Source organism: Carassius carassius, chromosome 6 (genome assembly GCF_963082965.1).
Source record: "Carassius carassius chromosome 6, fCarCar2.1, whole genome shotgun sequence".
Taxonomy (NCBI): domain Eukaryota; kingdom Metazoa; phylum Chordata; class Actinopteri; order Cypriniformes; family Cyprinidae; genus Carassius; species Carassius carassius.
The window spans coordinates 31,552,114-31,573,966 of NC_081760.1; the positions used below are offsets into that span (position 1 = coordinate 31,552,114).

Genomic DNA, 21,853 nt, shown 5'->3' on the forward strand with positions numbered 1-21,853 from the left:
TCCTTGAGGAAGCCTGCCCTGACGACTCATATTTTCCTCTAAATGAGTATCCACATCCAAAATGTTCAATATGGTACCGTATTCATTTTCCGACTTACCTTAGCGGTCCAACGGCTTCGTACAAAAAAAGGATTGCCGATATCTGCCTGTTTTGTGACCGATCATCTTTAAAATGTCAAGATCGCAGGAGCAGCTTGAGTAATGAGAGCGAAATTCAGGTGGGCATTGCTCTATGCATTTTCCATTACTGACAGTGTGTGGTCGCTGCTCGGTTATGTGTGCACTCATCCATTTGAGTACAACATTAATTTTAAACCGTTAATTAGGATGAAATGACAGATAGGTAGTCTAGAACAAAGCGGGGAAATTCCAGCGCATCACACTCATGCTCCCATCTCTCTGGACCAGCGCTGATTTGCCCGCTTGCCCATCTGCGAGTTGCCATAGGGGGAAATCTCCATCCACAGCATCATTATTATTTTGCAGAGAAATAGATGTTATTATGACCCGATTTAAAGCACCAAAATACAAAGTGCGTTTAAATACCACTGTGCTTTGAATTCAACGCAGCCTTCCTCCATTTCAAAACCTTATGCATTTAAAGTCACAACGCTGCACAATCATTAAATTCCCCTCCGTAAATGTAATATGCTATGATGGATTCGTTACACCTATAGTGAGAACTAGCATCCTCCTGGTGGTACATTTGCATTAGGAGTCCAGAGACTACAGGCTCTATTATAGTAACCTATAGAGTGCATCTTGCAGGATGAAACAACGGCTGTTGCTTATTTTGGCCTTTTTGGTCTTCTAGCATCCTGAAAGGCCTCTTATGGTTTCGTATTATTTTCTATAACGCGATATTAAAGCTTGAACATGCATCAGACTGTCATGGCTGTTATGCACATTTCCTTGTCATTTTTCACACTGCGTTTTGTTATCATTTTGGACCAACCAAAGGTAAATATGTCTTGGTGAGCTGTAATGGTCTTTCATTTATTTTTCTCGTGATACACAGTTTAAGAGATTAATTATGTGGTTCTTGCTTGCGATTACTAATGATTAAGGGCAGTCTGATTGCATGTTTTGGTAGGGAGGAGAGTTTGTTTGACTCTATTTAATAAATAGACTGTGGTTGTGCTGCCAGCTAAGAAAAAAAAGGTGTGTGGGATCTCATGCTGATGTTTTATTTATTTATTTTTCTAATTTTTTACTTTTGCCTCAAAGAAATGGATATGGTGATGATTCTTTAAAAATTATGTAATTGCAATTGATGATTTGGTTGGTGTTAAATTGTACCTTTATTGCTTGAAGGGATTGTGTACCCCCAAATTATGCACTTTCATGGTCCAAGCCTGTATGACTTTCTGTATTCTGTGGAACATAAAATAATATGTATTAAAGAATATTGGTAACCAAACAGCTTCAGGTCCTATTAGCTTCAGTTATATAGACAAAAAATATAATGGATGTCAAAGGACACCCGAAACCATTTGATTTCCAACATTCTTCAAAATATCATCTTTTATGTTGCACAGAAAAAAGAAAGTGATACAGGTTTGAAACCACAGGAGGGTGAGTAACTGATGACAGCATTTTTATTTTTGGATGGACTATCCCTTTAACACTTTCACCATGTCCCTTGTTATTGGAATGGGATGTCATACTCACTAAATCAGTGTGAGCAAAATTTCTTAACAACTGTAACATCAGCCAGGCCTGATGAGGTAATAGTGGCCTCATCATGACTGGGCCTAATATACGGTACCAATGTTTTTTATATCACTTTCAATTATGAGTTACACAAGTCATGTAAACAACAGCCCATATATTTTCATTTCAAAACTGTAAAATTTGAAAAAAAAACAGCTGTCAGGTTAAATGTCTAAATCTTACCTCACATTCACTTTTAGAACGGAAGCTTTACGTTGGAATTCATGCTTGGCTTCCGCCTTCTTTGATTTGATTGGCCATCTCAAACTGCCTACAGTCATGGCCAAAAGTTTTGAGAATTACATAAATATTGGAAATTGGAAAAGTTGCTGTTAAGTTTTTATAATAGCAATTTGCATATACTCCAGAATGTTATGAAGAGTGATCAGATGAATTGCATAGTCCTTCTTTGCCATGAAAATTAACTTAATCCCAAAAAAACCTTTCCACTGCATTTCATTGCTGTCATTAAAGGACCTGCTGAGATCATTTCAGTAATCGTCTTGTTAACTCAGGTGAGAATGTTGACGAGCACAAGGCTGGAGATCATTATGTCAGGCTGATTGGGTTAGAATGGCAGACTTGACATGTTAAAAGGAGGGTAATGCTTGAAATCATTGTTCTTCCATTGTTAACCATGGTGACCTGCAAAGAAATGCGTGCAGCCATCATTGCGTTGCATAAAAATGGCTTCACAGGCAAGGATATTGTGGCTACTAAGATTGCACCTAAATCAACAATTTATAGGATCATCAAGAACTTCAAGGAAAGAGGTTCAGTTCTTGTAAAGAAGGCTTCAGGGCGTCCAAGAAAGTCCAGCAAGCGACAGGATCGTCTCCTAAAGAGGATTCAGCTGCGGGATCGGAGTGCCACCAGTGCAGAGCTTGCTCAGGAATGGCAGCAGGCAGGTGTGAGCGCATCTGCACGCACAGTGAGGCCAAGACTTTTGGAAGATGGCCTGGTGTCAAGAAGGGCAGCAAAGAAGCTACTTCTCTCCAAAAAAAAACACCAGGGACAGATTGATCTTCTGCAGAAAGTATAGTGAATGGACTGCTGAGGACTGGGGCAAAGTCATATTCTCAGATGAAGCCCCTTTTCGATTGTTTGGGGCACTTTGAAAAAGGCTTGTCCGGAGAAGAAAAGGTGAGCGCTACCATCAGTCCTGTGTCATGCCAACAGTAAAGCATTCTTTTCCATTCCATTCATGTGTGGGGTTGCTTCTCATCCAAGGGAGTGGGCTCACTCACAATTCTGCCCAAAACACAGCCATGAATAAAGAATGGTACCAAAACACCCTCCAACAGCAACTTCTTCCAACAATCCAACAACAGTTTGGTGAAGAACAATGCATTTTCCAGCACAATGGAGCACCGTGCCATAAGGCAAAAGTGATAACTAAGTGGCTCGGGGACCAGAATGTTGAAATTTTGGGTCCATGGCCTGGAAACTCCCCAGATCTTAATCCCATTGAGAACTTGTGGTCAATCCTCAAGAGGCGGGTGGACAAACAAAAACCAACTGATTCTGACAAACTCCAAGAAGTGATTATGAAAGAATGGGTTGCTATAAGTCAGGATTTGGCCCAGAAGTTGATTAAGAGCATGCCCAGTCGAATTGTAGAGGTCCTGAAAAAGAAGGGCCAACACTGCAAATACTGACTCTTTGCATAAATGTCATGTAATTGTCGATAAAAGCCTTTGAAACGTATGAAGTGCTTGTAATTATATTTCAGTACATCACAGAAACAACTGAAACAAAGATCTAAAAGCAGTTTAGCAGCAAACTTTTTGAAAACTAATGTTTATGTAATTCTCAAAACTTTTGGCCACGACTGTACACTCTTCTGTTTATACGTGTATTTAGCTTTGATTTGAAAGAAGACAGCGCATCCTTGTGGGTAGGGCTGGATGATTAATCGAAAAGTAATCGAAACCGAAATTCAGAACCTCTAACCGACTTAATTTTCCCATGTCGGTTATTTCGCTTTTTTAATCCTGTTAATACTTCCCCCTTAAAAGCATACTAGCGCGTGTGTAGCCACATGACTCTGTCCCGTCCAGTCAGTGGCATAAAAGCAAAACACGGTGGTGAACGCCGGTTCAACACATAGTGATGGCGTGTGAGCGGTGAGTCTTGCGTCTTCACTAAACTGTGTCAGTTGTATTTGTTTTATGGTTTGGACATTCAACGATTAGACAGTCGGATGTGTATTATTATTTCGAGCTCCCATGTTCACGCAGCTGCATTGTCGCACAAACACTAGTTGTCAGCGCTGTTCTGTGATTTGTTACTAAAGTAGCTTAGAATCTCAAAACTTATTATAGCATATTTTTCTACTTTTGAAGGAACTAGGCTATTTACAACCCACAGCTTCACAATAATATAGAGACGGTATGACTAATTCACACACGAAATCACTCTGGTACCGGTACTGGTACTGGTACTTGTGCCAATTTATCTTTATCTAATCTTTATTTATCTCTTACACCGAGCAATAATCTATAAGAAATGTTACGAACATAGATAAAATAACTGCTGATAGTGAACTATGATGTCAGATCGCGCTTTCAATAGGAAAAAATTACCCACCTTTAATAGTCGATCTCAACCGTCTGGCTGAGGCCAGTCTAAAAAGACGCTCAGGACAGTTGACAGAATGCTGCTGCGTGTCGTCATGAAAGCGTATCATTTTCACGTGTTACTAAGCCATGCCACTTGCCAATTTAACCATTCAAAAAACTTTAAAGCATTCAAACACAAGATGCGGAAAAGCTGAACTGAGCAGCTGGTTACTCGCGCTGTGCTCGGTGCGCACACGGAGAGAGAACCGCGTCTCACAGACGGTAACACTGAACTGAGCTCTCCTTTGCGGAATTGCTAATGCAACCTTTTCACACCACAGACTGGACACAATTAATCATTGATTGGTAATTGGCCAACAAAGTATTGACAATTATCAATTATCAAGATGAATTTGTTCTGACAGTTTAACTGAGTTCTTTTCATATTTTATTACCATTTTCTAAACTATAGCAAATAAACTGATAATGTGAGAAATGTTGAAGCTGTCTGAATAAATTTTGGTTTGACTGTATGTTTAATTTTTACAGTGCTATTTTACATTTAATTATTCAGTTTCTGTACCTGGACACTTACACACTTGAAAAAACTTAAACACTGTGTAAATAGCACAAACAAATAAACAGAACGAACATACAAATTAAACACTTTCAAACAGGGCCCACTGTACAACCTGCACCGGGGCCCCTCTAACCCCAGCTACGGCCCTGCTTACAGTACAAACCTTGTCAGTGAACTATGAGGGCAAAAAAACAAAACAGAAACAAAATAATCGTTCATTAATTGTAATCGAGGTCAAATGTTCAATTAATCGAGGTTTTGATTTTAGGCCATAATCGTCCAGCCCTAATTGTGGGGCAGCTGACACGGAAGAGCATTCACAGCATATGGTAATATGGAGAGACACAGAGGAGACTGTTGACAAAGGAATTGTTGAATAAAGTCATTATTTTAGTTTTATTCACATACAAAAAGTATTCTCGTTGCAGTCTCAAACTTCACAGTTTTCATCCAGAATATCTTAAATTGTGTTCCGAAGACGAACTAAACTTTTACGGGTTTGGAACAACATGGGGGTAAGTGATTAATTACAAAATTAGCATTTTGGGGTGGAGTATCCTTTTAAGCCTTATGTTGGAATTCATGCTTGGCTTCTGTAAACAGTCAAACCCACCTTCTTTGATTTTATTGGCCATCTCAAGCATTTTGACATTGATGAGCACAGTTAAGATAATCTGTGGGGACAATCTGCCCATATCTAATTATATATATGGTAGTTGCAGCCCTGTTTTTCATACACAATATGTGCTTATCCAGATGAAAGGTTGTATTAGGGCTGTGCAAAAAATCAAATGAGATTTTCATGCGCATCTCATCAGTAAAGGCGCTCCTGTAATTAGTAGTATATCTACAGCACATGTGTTCAGATCAGGGTTGCCAGGTTTTCAAAACAAAGCCTGCCCAGTTGCTTCTCAAAACTAGTCCAAAACTAGCCCAATCGCGTTTCCAGAGGGTTCCCCGATAAAAATTTCGTCCCGGGGTTAAAATATACGTTTTTTTTGAGTTGCCTTGGTAAAATTTGCATTTAAGGGGCTAAATATCACGTTATTGGGATTGGGGTTTCTTCGACCCGCAGACATGAAAAACAACTGCAGACTTGACAACACTGGTTCAGGTGGAATGGCATTTACTACACCGAGCCATAGTCCACCGACAAGCTACACAAAATCGCTTTCAAAATCGGCAAAGAATCACCTGCAATTTTATAATCGATTTTGTGTAGATTGTCAGTGAACTACAGCTCTGTGTAGTAAATGCCGACCAATGTTGCCAAGTCTGCGGTTGTTTTTCGTGTCAGCAGGTTGAAGCGACCCCAATCCCAATAAAGTGATATTTAGCCCCTAAAATGCGAATTTTACCAAGGCAACCCCGCCAAAAAATGTGTATTTTATCGCCCGCAACGAAACGCAATTGGGCTAGGTTTGAGAAGCAATCCACCTCGATGATGCAACAGCAGCCATAGTGCGCCAGAACAACCACCACACACCAGCTTACCGGTGGAGAGGAGACAGAGTGATGAAGCCAATCAGCAGATATGGGGCTTGTTAGGAGGCCATGATGGTCGGAGGCCAATGGGCGATTTTAGCCAGGATGCCGAGGTCACACCTCTACTCTTTTCGAAAGACATCCTGGGATTTTTAATGACCACAGAGAGTCAGGACCTCAGTTTAATGTCTCATCCGAAGGACGGTGCTTGTTGACAGTATAGTGTCCCTATCACTACACTGGGGCGCTAGGACCCACACTGACCACAGGGTGAGCACCCCCTGCTGGCCTCACTAGCACCTCTTCCAGCAGCAACCTAGTTTTCCCAGGAGGTCTCCCATCCAGGTACTGACCAGGCTCAGCCCTGCTTAGCTTCAGTGGGAAACCGGTCTTGGGCTCCAGGGTGATATGGCTGCCGGCATATACTATATAGAGAGATTACTAATAATCACAGGAGTGCCTTTACTGACTAGATGCTAGAAATTGTCTTCGATTTTTTTTGCACAGCCCTAGGTTGTATGAACTCTAAAGACATCTGACATCTGAAGAGTTGCCAGAGGTTCTAGCTAAACAATTATTATACTGTTTAAGAGTCAGCTATTGTGGAGATGTACAGTCAAGAAAAAGAAGAGATTGTCTGGGAATGCATATGATCTCTCCAGGTTCAAGTATTGGCTGGTTAACAGAGTTCGGTTAGCCCATGTTGGTAGTTGTCTTTACTGCACCATTCTGTGGCAAAAGAAAAATACTTTTCTCTTTTGACGGCCATTTAAAATATGTGTATTCTAAGGAAATAGATAGTAATATATATACTAGGGCTGCACGATATTGGGAATAGTGATGTGCGGGTCGTCCCATAACCCGCGGGCCCCTCGGGTCGGGTTAAGAAATTGGCACTTTATTGTGGGGCGGGTTGTGGCGGGTCACTGGAAACAAAATTTTTAAAAATCCATTTATGTTGCATGGAATTTAGTGGTGGAAATTTTGATTCTTTCCAGAGATTCGTTGATTTTCAGTTCGTTCACCAAAATGATTCTTTCACTGATTCGTTCAGTGACCATTTCTTCATATTACACAAATACGCCAGCAGTTGAAGAAAAAGAGTGTCTTATGTGTTATGTCTTAAGTCAACGAACGTATTTACTTGTGACAAAAACTGATTTGGATTTATTAAAGTGTGTGCATGATCGCATTAAATAAATAGTAAATTGTTCAGATTAACAAAGCATGAGGTTTTATCGGGGATTAAACGTGGAGTTATGATCTGTATTCCAAATATGAAAACAAGCGTATGTGCACAAATAACTGCGCTTTGTATCTGCTGATTGCTGATCGAAATTTACATGCTTGGCCGACTGACCCTCATTCATTTCGTTCACGAACGAGATGTATCAGTTCATTCAACTCTTTCACCTACGAGAAGATCGTATTCGTTCACTACATTCAACAAGTCACATGCTCCGTCACATCTTGAGTAACTCTTTTTGACCGGATGAAACAGTTCACAGAGCTGTTCACGAGCTGCGCATGAACTGCTAATAATGCCGCACTAGCGCACTGCTGTGGGAAGAACTTCATAGAACAAGAAATGAGTCTTTTACTGTCTATGGTCAATGGATTATGTAAACGAGAACGATTCATTCACCTAAAAGATCTGTTCACGAATGAACCATCATAGTGCAATTACCTATAGCTTATATAGATAAGGTTACGATACAAAGGTATAAGTAGCAACGTAAATTCCGTGATGTCCCCGATGCGCGGGGTGGGTCGGGGCGGGTCAAGAAATGTTACTTTATTTGCGGGGCGGGCTGGGCCGGGCCAAATAATTTCATAAAAGCAGGACCCGCGGGTTGGAAAAAACCCCGACCCGCGCATCACTAATTGGGAAAAATGACATTGCGATATTTTATTTTTCTGCGATATATATTGCGATATGAAATCTAATAAAAATTTTTCTTTCAAACAAAAATGGGGTGAGGGCACTTTTAAATGATTTAAACATCGACACCATTGTGTCAAGTGATTAATATGTGCGAGGGAGAGAGAGCAAGACAGCGCTCGTGTTGTTTGAAGACTTTTTAGCTGCGTTTCCATTACGCTTCAAATTGCGCAAAATAAAATTGCGATATGAAAACACGCCTAATGGAAATGCGTAAATTTCACAAAAACTCCCATATATCACAAAAAAAGTTTTTATGTTCACATGAGGTGGTTTCTGTTTGTAAATGTTTTCCACATTTACAGGTCACATGGTGTATGTAAATGGTCATATGATATTTCTTCAATGTACTATACCTAGTACAGTAAATTAACTAATAACGTAACTAAAAAAAAATTTAAATATAGCAAAAAATAGCCTAAATCTGTCAAAATCCATTGCCATGGCTTATTGCGATAGGCAAAAGTTTTCGCTTTAGTTTTATAACATTGGTTAATAGAAACATCATCATTTCGCAAAACTTTTTATCAACATTTACAAAATATCGCCTACAATTTGCGCAAATCTGTAATGTAAACACACCTACTAACGATACATGTTCATAACAATACAGGCTGTATTGATCAGATATACAATAATATTGTGAAATATTATTAGTTTAATTTAAGTCTTGCCAGTTTTAATATCATTTAAAATCAACTCTCTTCCCTGTTAAACTGACAGGACTTAAAAACTATGATGGTTAAGCTGTGCAATTAACCCACGAATCACATTTGTCAAGGGCCGGGGAGCAGCTGGCCCGTACAGTTAATGAATAACGGATCAACTACGACAGCCTACATCGAACATCCTGCGATGTGACTATCGTGGATTCGTACATCGCGATATCGATGCTTAAACGACACATCGTGCAGCCCTAATATATTTGTATATTTTGGTATTTTACCCTTTCTGTTGATGTCTTGTGGCTCCAGAAATATTATTGCAATGGAATTTACAGCTTGGGTGATTGCTGCACAATTTCCCAGAATTTGTTGGCCATAAGCAAAGATGGCAGAATTCCAGTTGCAGTTTTGCGCCACTTAGGAAATGTGCAAACATTCACAGATTTCTCCATGTAACTTAAAACTATGTGGATCTCTCACTTTGCAATTATGTAAATAAATATTGGACTTTTTTTTGTTTTAACGGCTGCACTATAGCCTTTTTTTTAGCCTGTGGTAGATGGGTCATGTGAACTGTGAATGGTAAACTGATAGGGTTGCTGTTGTGTTTTCATCAGGACAAACAAGCCCTTATGTAGTTCACATTCCCAAGAGAGCCAGAGAGAAAGGCACTATCTGCCCTCTGCAACCTCTTGCTGTATCTCTATTTTCCTTTCTGTATCTGTGTTTAAGTGTTTTGGCATTGTCACACTTTCTCTTGGTTTATAGCTGCACTAAATGTCATAATTTCAAACAGCACACAAATGTGAAGTCTGGGCTAAGCCTGCATGTGTCTTGAACATTTTGTGTGTCCGACAGAGAGATGACGACTTTGCTTCAGAGCAGCTGTGGCTCCTCGGCTGTGATAATCATAAACGGCCTGTACTTACATTTTCCATTTCTGCTCAGCTGCTGCTGTTTTTTCGGTTTTACTTAGTCATACTAATTTAAATTTACTGCAGCTGTTTTTAGTTCACAGAAGATGTCTTATTCTGCCCTCTAAATTGTTTATATCTTCATTTTATTTTCTTTGTTATAGCCTAATGTTGTTTTTTTCTGTTATGAACGGGGTTGTCTTCATCATTGTGGTAGATTTTGTTTAGCATGTTTTATCCCCCTAAACCAGATCGGCACAAACCCTGCCCCGCTGCAGTTCTAAATCTAATTGGTCATTTCAATCACTGTGCTGATTGACATAATGCTGAAACAAATACAAACCCTTAACCCTAACCTTAAAGGGATAGTTCACTCAAAAAAAAAAAATTCTGTCATGATTTACTCATACTGCACGTGACTGTAGCCATTGACTTTCATAGTATGGAAAAAAATACTATGGAAGTCGATGGCTACAGTTGACTGTGTGATCATTCTTCAGCATATTTTCTTTTGTGATCAACAGAAGAAAGATATTCATATAGATTTGGAATAACTTGAGTGTGAGTAAATGATGACAAATTATTCATAAGGTTTAATCACACAACATTTCTTCCATGTTTTATTTTTACTAGTAAATCCCCTTTGTTTACCAAAAAGTACATTTAAAATACATTTCTAAAAAAGGAAACTTAGTTGTTCATGCAATAGACAACTAGAGACCTAGGAGTCTTATTTTCTCTTGCATAATTAATATTGCACTTTAATTAAGCAAAAACACATTTTATCCGATTACTCGATTAATCGATTAATCGATGGAATTTTTGGTAGAATATTCGATAGCTACAGCCCTAGTTTCCATTACACTTCAAATTGCGCAAATTAAAATTGCGATATGAAAACTAGAGCCCGACCGATATGGATTTTTGGGGGGCCGATGCCGATATTAACTCGAAAAGAGACGATTTATAAGCCGATATTTTGATTTTAAAAATAATCTGTATATAAGACCCATTTCCTATAAACTGCACTTACACAACATTCAATAGCAAAATATCTGCGTGTTCTATGTATGTGGGCTGTATAAACCATTTTCCAGAATGGACTATGTTAAAAAAAAAAGCCTTAGATTACAGTCTCAATGACTAAACAATTGCACATCAAAAGTATATATTTTTAATGATCAAAAAACAGTCTGGTTTTAAACATTTAACACTTTTACTTTCTTCCAGTTGAAGCTGGTTTTAACAGTCTGTGTGTGTACTGTAAATAAATTATAATACTAAAGTTAAAGTATTTGCAGAAGTAGTTCCACACTTTGCTGCTACAGCATTCACCTTTTTCAGCCATCTGTAGGCAGAAAGAGAGACAGAGAAAGAATAAGCATGTGTATTAATAATATCACCATGTATCATTACTCATGTCATCATTAGAATTATAATAATAATAAACTGGGATCTCCTACATAGGCAAAAATGAGAAATATATATATATTTTTTATTTGTCAAGCAATAGGTATTACCTACTTATATTTAACAATATTATTTCAACATTTTCCTGTTATGTCTGTAAAGCTGCTTTGAAACAATATGTAAAAAAAAAAAAAAAAAGCGCTTGTTCAGCTCACATTTATTTACATGTCCCCTCTGGTTTAATCATTTCTGACGCACCTACTGTAGTTACTGTAACTACACTATATTGGCTCTCACAGAACATCGTCTTGCCTACTATTACCGGAAGATTACGGAGTCAATTCTAAGTTGAATGGTTAACGTTAGTGTCATGAACACACCGCTGTCAATTTTGAGAAGAACCACCTTCAAACAAGTTAATAGCAAGCATTTAAGGGGCCTGCTAAAAAGGAAGCTATTAGCGTTAGAGTAACGTAACCAGCCTGAATTCACCAAATTGTTCTCTGGACCTGAGGGTAGCCTCTTCTTCCTTGCTTCTCTCTTAATTCTCATCAGCAGGACTAGCGCTATCGCTCGCTTCTTACAACGGGACAGATACATGTTTGCTGCTGACCGAAAGGAGGAGGAACAGACTATGAACGAGCTCCCGCTAAACATTTTTAAAACCCCGCCTACGCCATAGCGCAGCGCAAATCGCGTTGTATCTGAAGGGCAATGCTGAACCCAGCGGCAAGCGCCGTGCATACCGCGTCCTGTGTGAAAGGCCCAATTACGCGGTCATTATGTGGGAAACACACCGCAATAGAATAAGAATAAGTTAAACGCTAACGTTATAGTTTGACCTCCTATTAACGTTCGCGCTCTTCCACTGATAAACATGGTATTAGCTTTGTGGCTAATCTAATATAGCAATGCATTAGCGGCTGTAAGTGATGTTACAGAATATTTAGAAGTGATAATGATAGGACCGTTAGCTAGAACTACCACACAGTTTTTATATACAGGGTATGAACTAAATCTACAATCATTTCACATGACGAACGACAGACTCACCGTCAAAACAGTAAGTTACATCTCTGTGGCTTGGCTGATCGCTTTCTTCTGTAGTGGACTTCTGGCGCTGTTGTTAACTCTGGAGCTGCAGAGCTCCCTCTGGTGGGCACACTATGCAACACTCATAACATGAGTGAAGCATGAGACTCTGTTTCTCATGTTTCATCGGCCGTTATAAATGCCGATGCCGATTTAAATGCAATTAGCTTATATCGGCCGATAATATCGGCCGGCCGATATATCGGTCGGGCTCTAATGAAAACACGCCTAATGGAAATGCGTAAATTTCACAAAAACTCCCATATATCACAAAAAACGTTTTTATGCTCACATGAGGTGGTTTCTGTTTGAAAAAGGAATATTTTGCAAAACTGCATTTTTTTTCCCACATTTACAGGTCACATGGTGTATGTAAATGGTCACATGATATTTCTTCAATGTACTATACCCTTAACTAATAACGTAACAAAAAAAATTCATACATGTAAATATAGCAAAAAATAGCCAAAATCTGTCAAAATCCATTGCCATGGCTTATTGCGATAGGCAAAAGTTTTGTTAAGTTTAAGTTGTTTAATTTTTTAACATTGGTTAATAGAAACATCATCATTTCGCAAAACGTTTTATCAACATTTACAAAATATCTCCTACAATTTGCGCAAATCTGTAATGTAAACACACCTACTAACGATACATGTTCATAACAATACAGGCTGTATTGATCAGAAATACAATAATATTGTGAAATATTATTAGTTTAATTTAAGTCTTGCCATTTTTAATATCAATTCAAATCAAATTTATTCTTGTGATGAAAGCGGAATTTTCAGCATCATTACTCCAGTCTTCAGTGTCACATGATCCTTCAGAAAATGATGCTAATAGCTGATTTGCTGCTCGAGAAACATTTCTTATGTTGTGCTGCAGGGTTGAAAATTAACGAGGGCTTGTGGCAAAAACTGCCACCAAAATGAACAAAAATGCCCTACAAATTCAAGATAAAGGGGCAAAAAATGCCCTTGGACAATTAAACAATGGATTACGGCTATTGTGGTTAAAAAGAAATGTGAAAATGAATGAAAACTGTCTATTAATGGAATTACATTTTGATTCGCTTACACTGCATTAGATTGTTTTTCATGTATTGTTTTTTAACATTGAGCCTTATAACTAATCACACGCATTTCCATTGAGCTTAGGAATGCAAGGGCCAATCAGATACGCTTAGATTAGTCAGCGCTGAAAGTGTGCACACTCATTCATTGCGATACGATGTAAATAAAAGATGAATTTCATAGCTTCAGTGATTATAACTAGAGTTTTTGTGTAACGTGCTAGACTAGATAAACGTCATGGACTGACAGGCAGGATATATAATGAGTCGTCTGCCAAAATGCAGACAAAAAACACAAAAAAGTATTTATTTATTAAATTAATCAACATTAATAAATATTATTTTGTATCAAGAGAAATAATTAAAAAAGGATGCTTTTGTCATATTATTGCTGCCATATTAGCTCCTGTTTTTTCTTTTTCTTTTTTTTATAAAATAATGTAAATGTTCGTGGCAAAAAGTACATTTTGCACATGGTGTGAAAGGTTGTCAGTGAAGAATGTAGGTGATTGAACAGACAGCGAGAGAGAGGTTTGGAGGTTTGGGTTTAAATGCGTGTGGGGGAAGGGGAGTGTGTGATTGACACTGTGCTAAGAGCTACAATAACCACACTTTTGCTGCTCATCAGGAGAAGAAAGAGACAGATGCAGCAAACACACTGCTGTTATTGTATTCAGTTACTACACACAGAGACATACAGTTTTTCTGGGCCATTATCAAGATGATGGCCTTTGCATCTCTCATATTATTTCTATTTCCAGTGTCCAGATGTTGTTACACATCGATTAACCGGTGGGAAAATTACCTCACTGTCACAACTTTACCAAGGGCTACATTTGAGGTAATCAGAAATGTTATAGTGACAGTGAAATAGCCATATTTTAATGCTGTTTTGACAAACCTTGAAATTTGAGGTTCTCAAAGTATTGGAGATTGTTGTGGCTTGCTGTAGATCTGTGTTGTGGTTTTGCTACACAGACATTTTTCTCTGTGTTTTTCTCTTTGGTGAAGAGTAAAAAAAAGAGCAACAATAAGAAATCAGTTTTTGTCATTTTATCATCCAAAAAAGTACACTTCCGATTTGAAATTAAAAGAGGAACAAATACTAAATACAAAAAATAATAATAATAATAATAAAAATAAAATTAGAATTATGGCAATAACCTATTCTGATATTGTTGAAAATCAGGTCATATGGTATTTTAAAGTGTGCTAATATTGTGTTGGAGTCCCCTACAACAGGTTTAAATGCGTCTAAGGTCAGAAAACATTGTAATTTTCTCGGAATATACATTTAATATTAGAGTAATTTGTCAATGATTTAAAAATGATTCGTTCCTAGCAATTTCGGAGCAAACACCTCCCCTCCTCAAGCCCACTCTGCTCTGATTGGTCACCTGGCCAAGGCTATTGTGATTTGTATTGTGATTGGTTCTTGAGCCAGTTAGCCAGCGCTACCATTGACAATGCACCTTTACAAAACAATAATATAATGCTCCCATCTCCCATTCTTATAATAATGACATAAAGTACAAAAACACTTATGTTTTTCGTGCCCACAGCAAATGTTTAGCTGCTACACTGTGAACACTTAAAACAATAAATGGTGGGTATGTTGACCGAGGTCTAACGTGACTAACTGATGAAACAATACAGTTTGTAAACCAAATATGCCTTCTGTAATGTTTGAAGAACAACAGACAAAAGTTTCTCTGTCTTAACTTTTAATCAGAACAGCTGTATCACATGTGCACCAGCCTAACTAACGGACTACCCCAACTATAACAGCCTAACTGACTCCCACATTAACTCTATAACTGCCGGTGCAGCAAAATAAACAGCAATTCAACAATGATTATAAAGTCTTTGTGCTACACTACATTCTTTATTATAAAAAGTAATTTGAACATCATCAGTCTACAATAAATGACACATTCTTAGGAAATAGTGGGTTCACAGCGAATTAGTAATACACTTTACCTGGAAACCTAAAGCTGCACTAGAATACATAATATATTAGCATAAAAAATATTGATATTTTGAGCACTCAATTGAAAATGTACACATAACATATCAATCGTACTCACAGGTTGTGGATCGGAGAGCTTGTGAGCTTGTGGCTTGTGAAGCCAATGAAGATAAAAGCCAAGATAAGACAAGATTAGACAAGCTCCTTGATAAAATGACACGCACAAAACAAAAAGTTTGAATTGTATTTCTTTGGTATCCTTGAACACAGTGTCTTCTCAACATTATGTAAACACACTAACTAGCAGAAGTGTTTGTGGGCAGGTCAGACTCTGTTCGTATTTCTTGGGCAGGTGGGGGTTATGCAAATATGTTACCAAGTGTCATATGTGTAACAAGTGTAACAGGCAAAAGATTTGAAAATATGACGCCTCATTAAGGCGATTCAGAACTGTCTCTCTCTTTTGAGAAAAAATATCTTTATTTATCATGCGCTTTCTTGATTAAAAGGTCATTTTTAGACTGTCTCTCAATTCACGCTTCCTATGCCTAACACAGAGATTACTGCCAGGTTTAGGACATTGCTTTTGTGTTTGGTTGTGACTGCACTGGAGATGAGAGTGTGTTTGTGTGCGTGTGTGTGTGTTTTCTTGGTCAGGGGGATTTGATTCATGCGCTTGTTAATGGTTCTTTTGATTGGTCTGCTCCTCTGATATGAATGCTGCCATTGTCTATAGTGTGTGTTTACTTTGTTTAAACGGGTCATATGACGTTGCTAAAAATATCATTATTTTGTGTATTTGGTGTAAGCCAATGTGTTTATGCGGTTTAAGTAAAAAAAACACATTATTTTCCACATAATGTATATTATGGTTGCTCCTTTATGCCCCACCTTTCTGAAATGCGTTGATTTTTGCAACGCTCATCGTTCTGAAAAGCGAGGTGTGCTCTGATTGTGTCCTGGTGCAATGCCGTGTGTCCTAGCGCGAGGAGACAAAACCAATAAAAACCCATTACAAACGAGGCATTTGTTGCATCCATTGGGGACATAATTACTGATTATAATGACTTATACTGTCTTTTTACACATTGCATTGCGTATTGAACTGAAAATACATAAAACCATGTCTGCATTTGTGATCCAAGAAACGACAAACAGCAAGCGCTACTCTACACTGCTCAAAACTCGCGTTTGAATCATCAGTGGCAAATCCTTTACATATTAAAACATACTTACAGACTGTGAGTCAGAAGCGCCAGACTGTCCTTGCAAAGTTGGAATTGCCCCACTTTATAGAAACAGACACTGGCATTGTAGTCTACTCTCACAGGAAACAGTCTTCATCCTCTGTGAAATGCATTGCACACATCTGAAAATTTGGGTTAAATTGTTCTGCTACAGTGTTGTAAATACAACTTAACCACTAATTTCTAGTTGTGTCCTCTTTTGGAAGACCAAACAGAGTAGCTTCACTTTCACAATGAAACACACAACGACTCCACGACCTAACAGCGGCGGCAACAGCACAAATAAAAGTTACGCCTTTTTTCTTTGTGAGGTAGGTGTGGTTGACTCTTGCATTTTATAAAGAATATCATATCATAATATTGCATTTGAGACTTTAGTTTTTGCTTCTTTACAGATCTTCTTTGTGGACCAAAAGCTTGTAGCACTCCAAAGAGAAAGGAAATATCATATCATATGTCCCCTTTAAAAAGGTTTCATCTTGTACTCTTTTTTTAGCTGTGGGTTATCTTTCTGTTTCTATTGCATTCCGCTAAAATGAAAGAATGAGTGGTTTAATGTGTGTGTGTGTGTGTGTGTGTGTGTTAAAGGGAGATGTCATATGCTTTTGGCATGTTTTGGACATTTGCATTTTACATTTACATTTATGCTATTGGCCAACATTTATCCAAAGTGACTTACAGTGCATTCAAAGTATGCAGTTTTTCTTGTTAATCAGTATATGTAGGAATCAAACCCTAGGCATAGTAGTGTCAGCCCATAGACCGCATTGACTAGGGGTCTAATGCTTCACATTTTTCACAGTTCAGCATGTATTGTGCTTTTGGGGTCATGGTTTGGGTACGGTTTGGTGGGGATATGCGACTATTCTTAAAGGTAAGTGATTTCTGGTAGCCAGTGTTGACATTTGAAATCACCAAAACAAACACGCCCCTGCCCCAAAAGGTTCTCGCCTCTATATTGCTAGCTCTGCCCAAAAATTTCAACAAGAATATTTTATTATTTGTTAATGAAGACTTTAACATTTTTTAACTAAATAAACATATAAATAAAAAGTATACCGTATTTTTCGGACTATAAGTCACACCTGAGTATAAGTCGCATCAGTCCAAAAATACGTCATGACGATGAGAAAAATCTATATAAGTCGCACTGGAATATAAGTCACATTTATTTAAAACCAAGAACCAAGGTAAAACATTCCCGTCTACAGCCGCGAGAGGGCGCTCTATGTCTTCAGGGAGAGACTACAGGAGCACTGAGCAGCATAGAGCGCCCTCTCGCGGCTAGAGATTACTTTTCCACTGTTTTTGATTAAAGTAAGACAGTCTTACTGAGCATTAGAGGCTTTAAAAACGTTTTTTTTTTTTTTTTAATCCTACCAACCCCGAACTTTTGAACGGTAGTGAATGCTAAGTGTTTTTTAGACACGTGTTAAAAGGTTTAACAAGATCTACAAAAGCCGCTTTTCCTCTGTCAGGCCACTGCGAGCCAGTGCTGTAAACAGGCGGGCCGGGCTAATAGCCTTGAACCTGAAGCACCAAGGCCAAAATCATGCTGCGTTTCAACCGTCGGGCCTGTAGCCCCTCTGTGCTTCACTAAAGCCCTTTACACGGCTCTCTGGAACAACGTCACGCAACCCCATCATATCACCAACAAAGACAAGATTTATCAGAAAACCAATAAGAAATAAGTAACTGGAACTAGCGCAATCACAAAACGAACACGATAAACGCGGCCATTTGTTTAGATGCATTGTAAAATATTTACCATATTTTTCGGACTATAAATCGCACCAAAGTATAGGTCGCATCAGTCCAAAAATACGTCATGACGGGGGAAAAAACATGTATAAGTCGCACTGGACTATAAGTCACATTTATTTAGAACCAAGAACCAAAAGAAAACATTACCGTCTACAGCCACGAGAGGGCGCTCTCTGTTTTCAGCGGTAGACTACAGGAGCACTGAGTAGCACAGAGCGCCCTCTTGCGGCTGGAGACGGTAATGTTTTCTCTTGGATCATTTATCTCGGTTCATGTCAAATTAATTTTGATAAATAAGTCGCACCTGACTATAAGTCACAGGACCAGCCAAACGGTGTAAAAAGTACGACTTATAGTCCGGAAAATACGGTATATCCAAAAGCATCGATGTGTTACAATAACAGGTGATTCATTGATCATAATTAATTAATTTATCATGATTGAAAATTAGTCACACAGAAATAAAGTGGTTGAACATAGCCTGCTTTTCAGTCGAGTCTGTTTCTGTTTATTTGTAGTCACAGCAGCCTATATAAATTATATATAGAAAGAATGATCATTTCTATGTTTTTATAAAAACTCCCGAACAAAAAACATTATTATATTTCTATGACATGCGCGGAGCTAAACTCTTGAGATGAAACTTAAATAAAATATGTTACTAAATAAATAAACGATTGTTATAGAGAATAAGAAGCTGATGTCTGATTTCTTCAAGCGGTCACATGTACCATGTTTACTATGGTAACGTTAATGACTTTCTGAAATGATCCATGGTGCCGACACTCTCCAGACGCTGAGTAATTTCATAACCACTCCTCTAGCCCCAGCTGGCCCGCTTTGGCCCAAGGGTTTTGTCGGGTTAATAAGAACTATCTGTCAAAAGATCAGTATTTTTTCAGTATATTCACATTTTCTGCTATTCCAGTGGTTTCTGTATAACCGTCACAGTATTATTTAAAAAAATTTCCCATCAGTCTCTTATATTTTGTTATGGTCTGTTATGGTTTCAGATAAGCCCGCCCCTAAATGGCACGTAAAAACTAAATGAGCTGTGGTTTCTTCCTGTCTAGTTGGCGGTTCTTGGCCAGAGTAAATTCAGTGTAGACCAGACCTGTTACTGTTTAGTCAGATCAGATGTCTGACTATGTGAAACAGGGTATATTTCTATTCCAAGCCCAAACAGTGCTTACCAAGCTCTGAATTTTAATGTTCTAATGAGGAAACATTCTTTAGAAATTTTGTAATGTGTGTATGAACACAGTTTTTGTTTATTTCTGTCATCTGTCTATTACTCTATACTCTAAATATAATGCAGCATTCCCTCTCTCTCTCTTTTATTGTGTTAGTTGTGGCTTAGCTGCTCCATTTGTGTCTGTGGTTTGTTGTAGGATGCACAGATAGCTTGCTGCAACACTGTACAAAATACTTACCCAGGTCACATATGGAGGACAGTCATTTTTCTTCTTGGTTGTATTCAAACATCGTCACAGGCTTGCTTTGCATGTCATCACCCTTTTATGAGAGTCTGAGGTGGCGTAGATTTGAGATTGGAATACGCTACACAACTTTTGCCCTGATTTGCAGTCTGAATGTGTCACTGTAGTGGCCAAAATCAGACCCAGTCTTCAGATTTTAGGCAATTGGAATTGACAGATTTTCCAGTGTGTGACGATCACAGACTTAGTTTTTCTTTTGTTTTTTTTGTTTTTAAGATTCAGACTATTATTCCATCTAGTCAGAGGAACTCAGACATGCTTGCCAATAAATAACAACCATAACTTCTGCCAACGTTTTCTTAATGTTTTCTTAAAAATACTTGTTTTACAAATTTAAATTTTATACACATAACAAAAAATATATATTTAAAAAAATAACGTTTTAAGAATTAAATTATGTATTATTAATACAAATGTCAAATTTTTATGAGCATAAATGTCCAACATAAATTCAGCCCAACGGCGAAAAGTGCCGGAAAATAATTGGAAATGGACTTGTATTATTTAATCTTATTCATAATTTAAGGTGTGTGTTCATTTTACTTACACAAGTAACTCTTGTCATTTACAAGTGTTGTTCCATGTTTAAAACACTGCAGTAAGTATAATTTTATCATTCTACATTTTCTGTGGTTGTTTATTTCGTGCTAAGAGATGATTGGTTTATGTTTGCTCCACACTTCTGCTTGAGCTGAGGCAGATTCTCTGTCACACTACATTACAGTGGTATTTATAGGTCTAAATGGTAATTTACATGATAAAATTGACTGAATTTAAGAGACGAGAGTTTGAGACCTTAATAGGTGCCCAGAGAAAAAACAACTAGTCTCTGTGACAGTCCTCTCATCATAATCATGAACTGATTCATTAGTTAATCACAGCAGCCATATAATCGAAAACTCTTTTCATTTTTTAATTAATTATGCAGCCCTCACTTCCCTCGTTTCCACAGATTAACCCAGTCCTGATATACACGTCTTCAAGGAGGCCTGTCTACATCCACGGTGCCAAGACCCCTGTAGTATCCTTCCATATCCCCACGTCACTGCTTGACTTCTCCTGTCCTGATTTCCTCCATCATGTCAAGCCCTAGCAGCAGCCCAGAGAGAGAGGGAGGGATGGCGGGTTCTGTTCAGCTGGAGGACCTCAACTTAACTGCTGGACTGGAGACTGACCCTCCTTTAGCTGGCAGCCCAGTGCTCAGTCCAGACTCCAGTTCCCATGATGCTGCACTCTCTGCCCCAGCAGCTTCCCCGGCTGACTCCGAGAACCTCAGTCCAGATGAGCTCGAGCTTCTGGCTAAACTGGAGGAACAGAACAGGTAAAACTAGACCAATGTACATGCAAATGGTTTGCCAATATGTTTTGTCCATACAATGTAAGGCAATGTGCGAAAAAAAAAAAAAAAAACTATTATTTTATGTTCAACAAACAACATGAGGGTGAGAACTTGCTGACAAAATATTTGTTGTTTGGTGAAATATTCCTTTAAAGATAGTTCAACAATTTTTTTTAAACGTGCCTAATTTTTTTTTTTTCAAATCGAATATCTTTCTTTCTTTCTGAATATCCTGACTGTTCTTTTTTATAGATGATGAAATCGAATGAGGACTACAATGTCACGTACCAAAATGTCAAAATTTTGACCCCATAATATTCTATCAAAATCTCATAACTTAATCTACCGATCAAACAACAGATTTGATTCTGGTGACATATGCCAGACTTCTGCAATGATTTAATACACTTTAACCTCACCCCTTTTTTTACAATTGACTGCAAGCTCACATTCAGACCTGCCTCCATCCAATCAACAGTCAATGATTAGAATAAATTTCCTGCAAAGAGTTATATTTGGTGATTTTTGGCTTTTTCGATAGGACAGCAGTTAGACAGGAAGCAAGGTCTCATCAGTTAACACTGACTACCCTCACTGA

At 38.2% G+C, this 21,853-nt stretch overlaps 1 protein-coding gene and 1 pseudogene across 3 annotated transcripts in view; one reads left to right on the plus strand and one right to left on the minus strand.

The window, feature by feature from the left end:
• The window catches only part of evi5l (ecotropic viral integration site 5 like), a 58,715-nt gene continuing 36,862 nt past the window's right edge, over positions 1-21,853 (plus strand). For 2 of the 3 annotated variants that reach the window (XM_059552642.1, XM_059552641.1), the window contains exons 1-2: positions 1-218; positions 20,869-21,237. In XM_059552642.1, coding sequence (XP_059408625.1) covers positions 20,996-21,237 — 242 coding nt within the window. In that variant the 5' untranslated portion in view covers positions 1-218; positions 20,869-20,995. Of the gene's footprint in view, positions 219-9,816; positions 9,868-20,868; positions 21,238-21,853 lie in introns of those variants that run through there. The other variant, XM_059552640.1, reaches the window with a different exon arrangement.
• LOC132142927 (5S ribosomal RNA) lies at positions 6,643-6,759 on the minus strand (annotated as a pseudogene).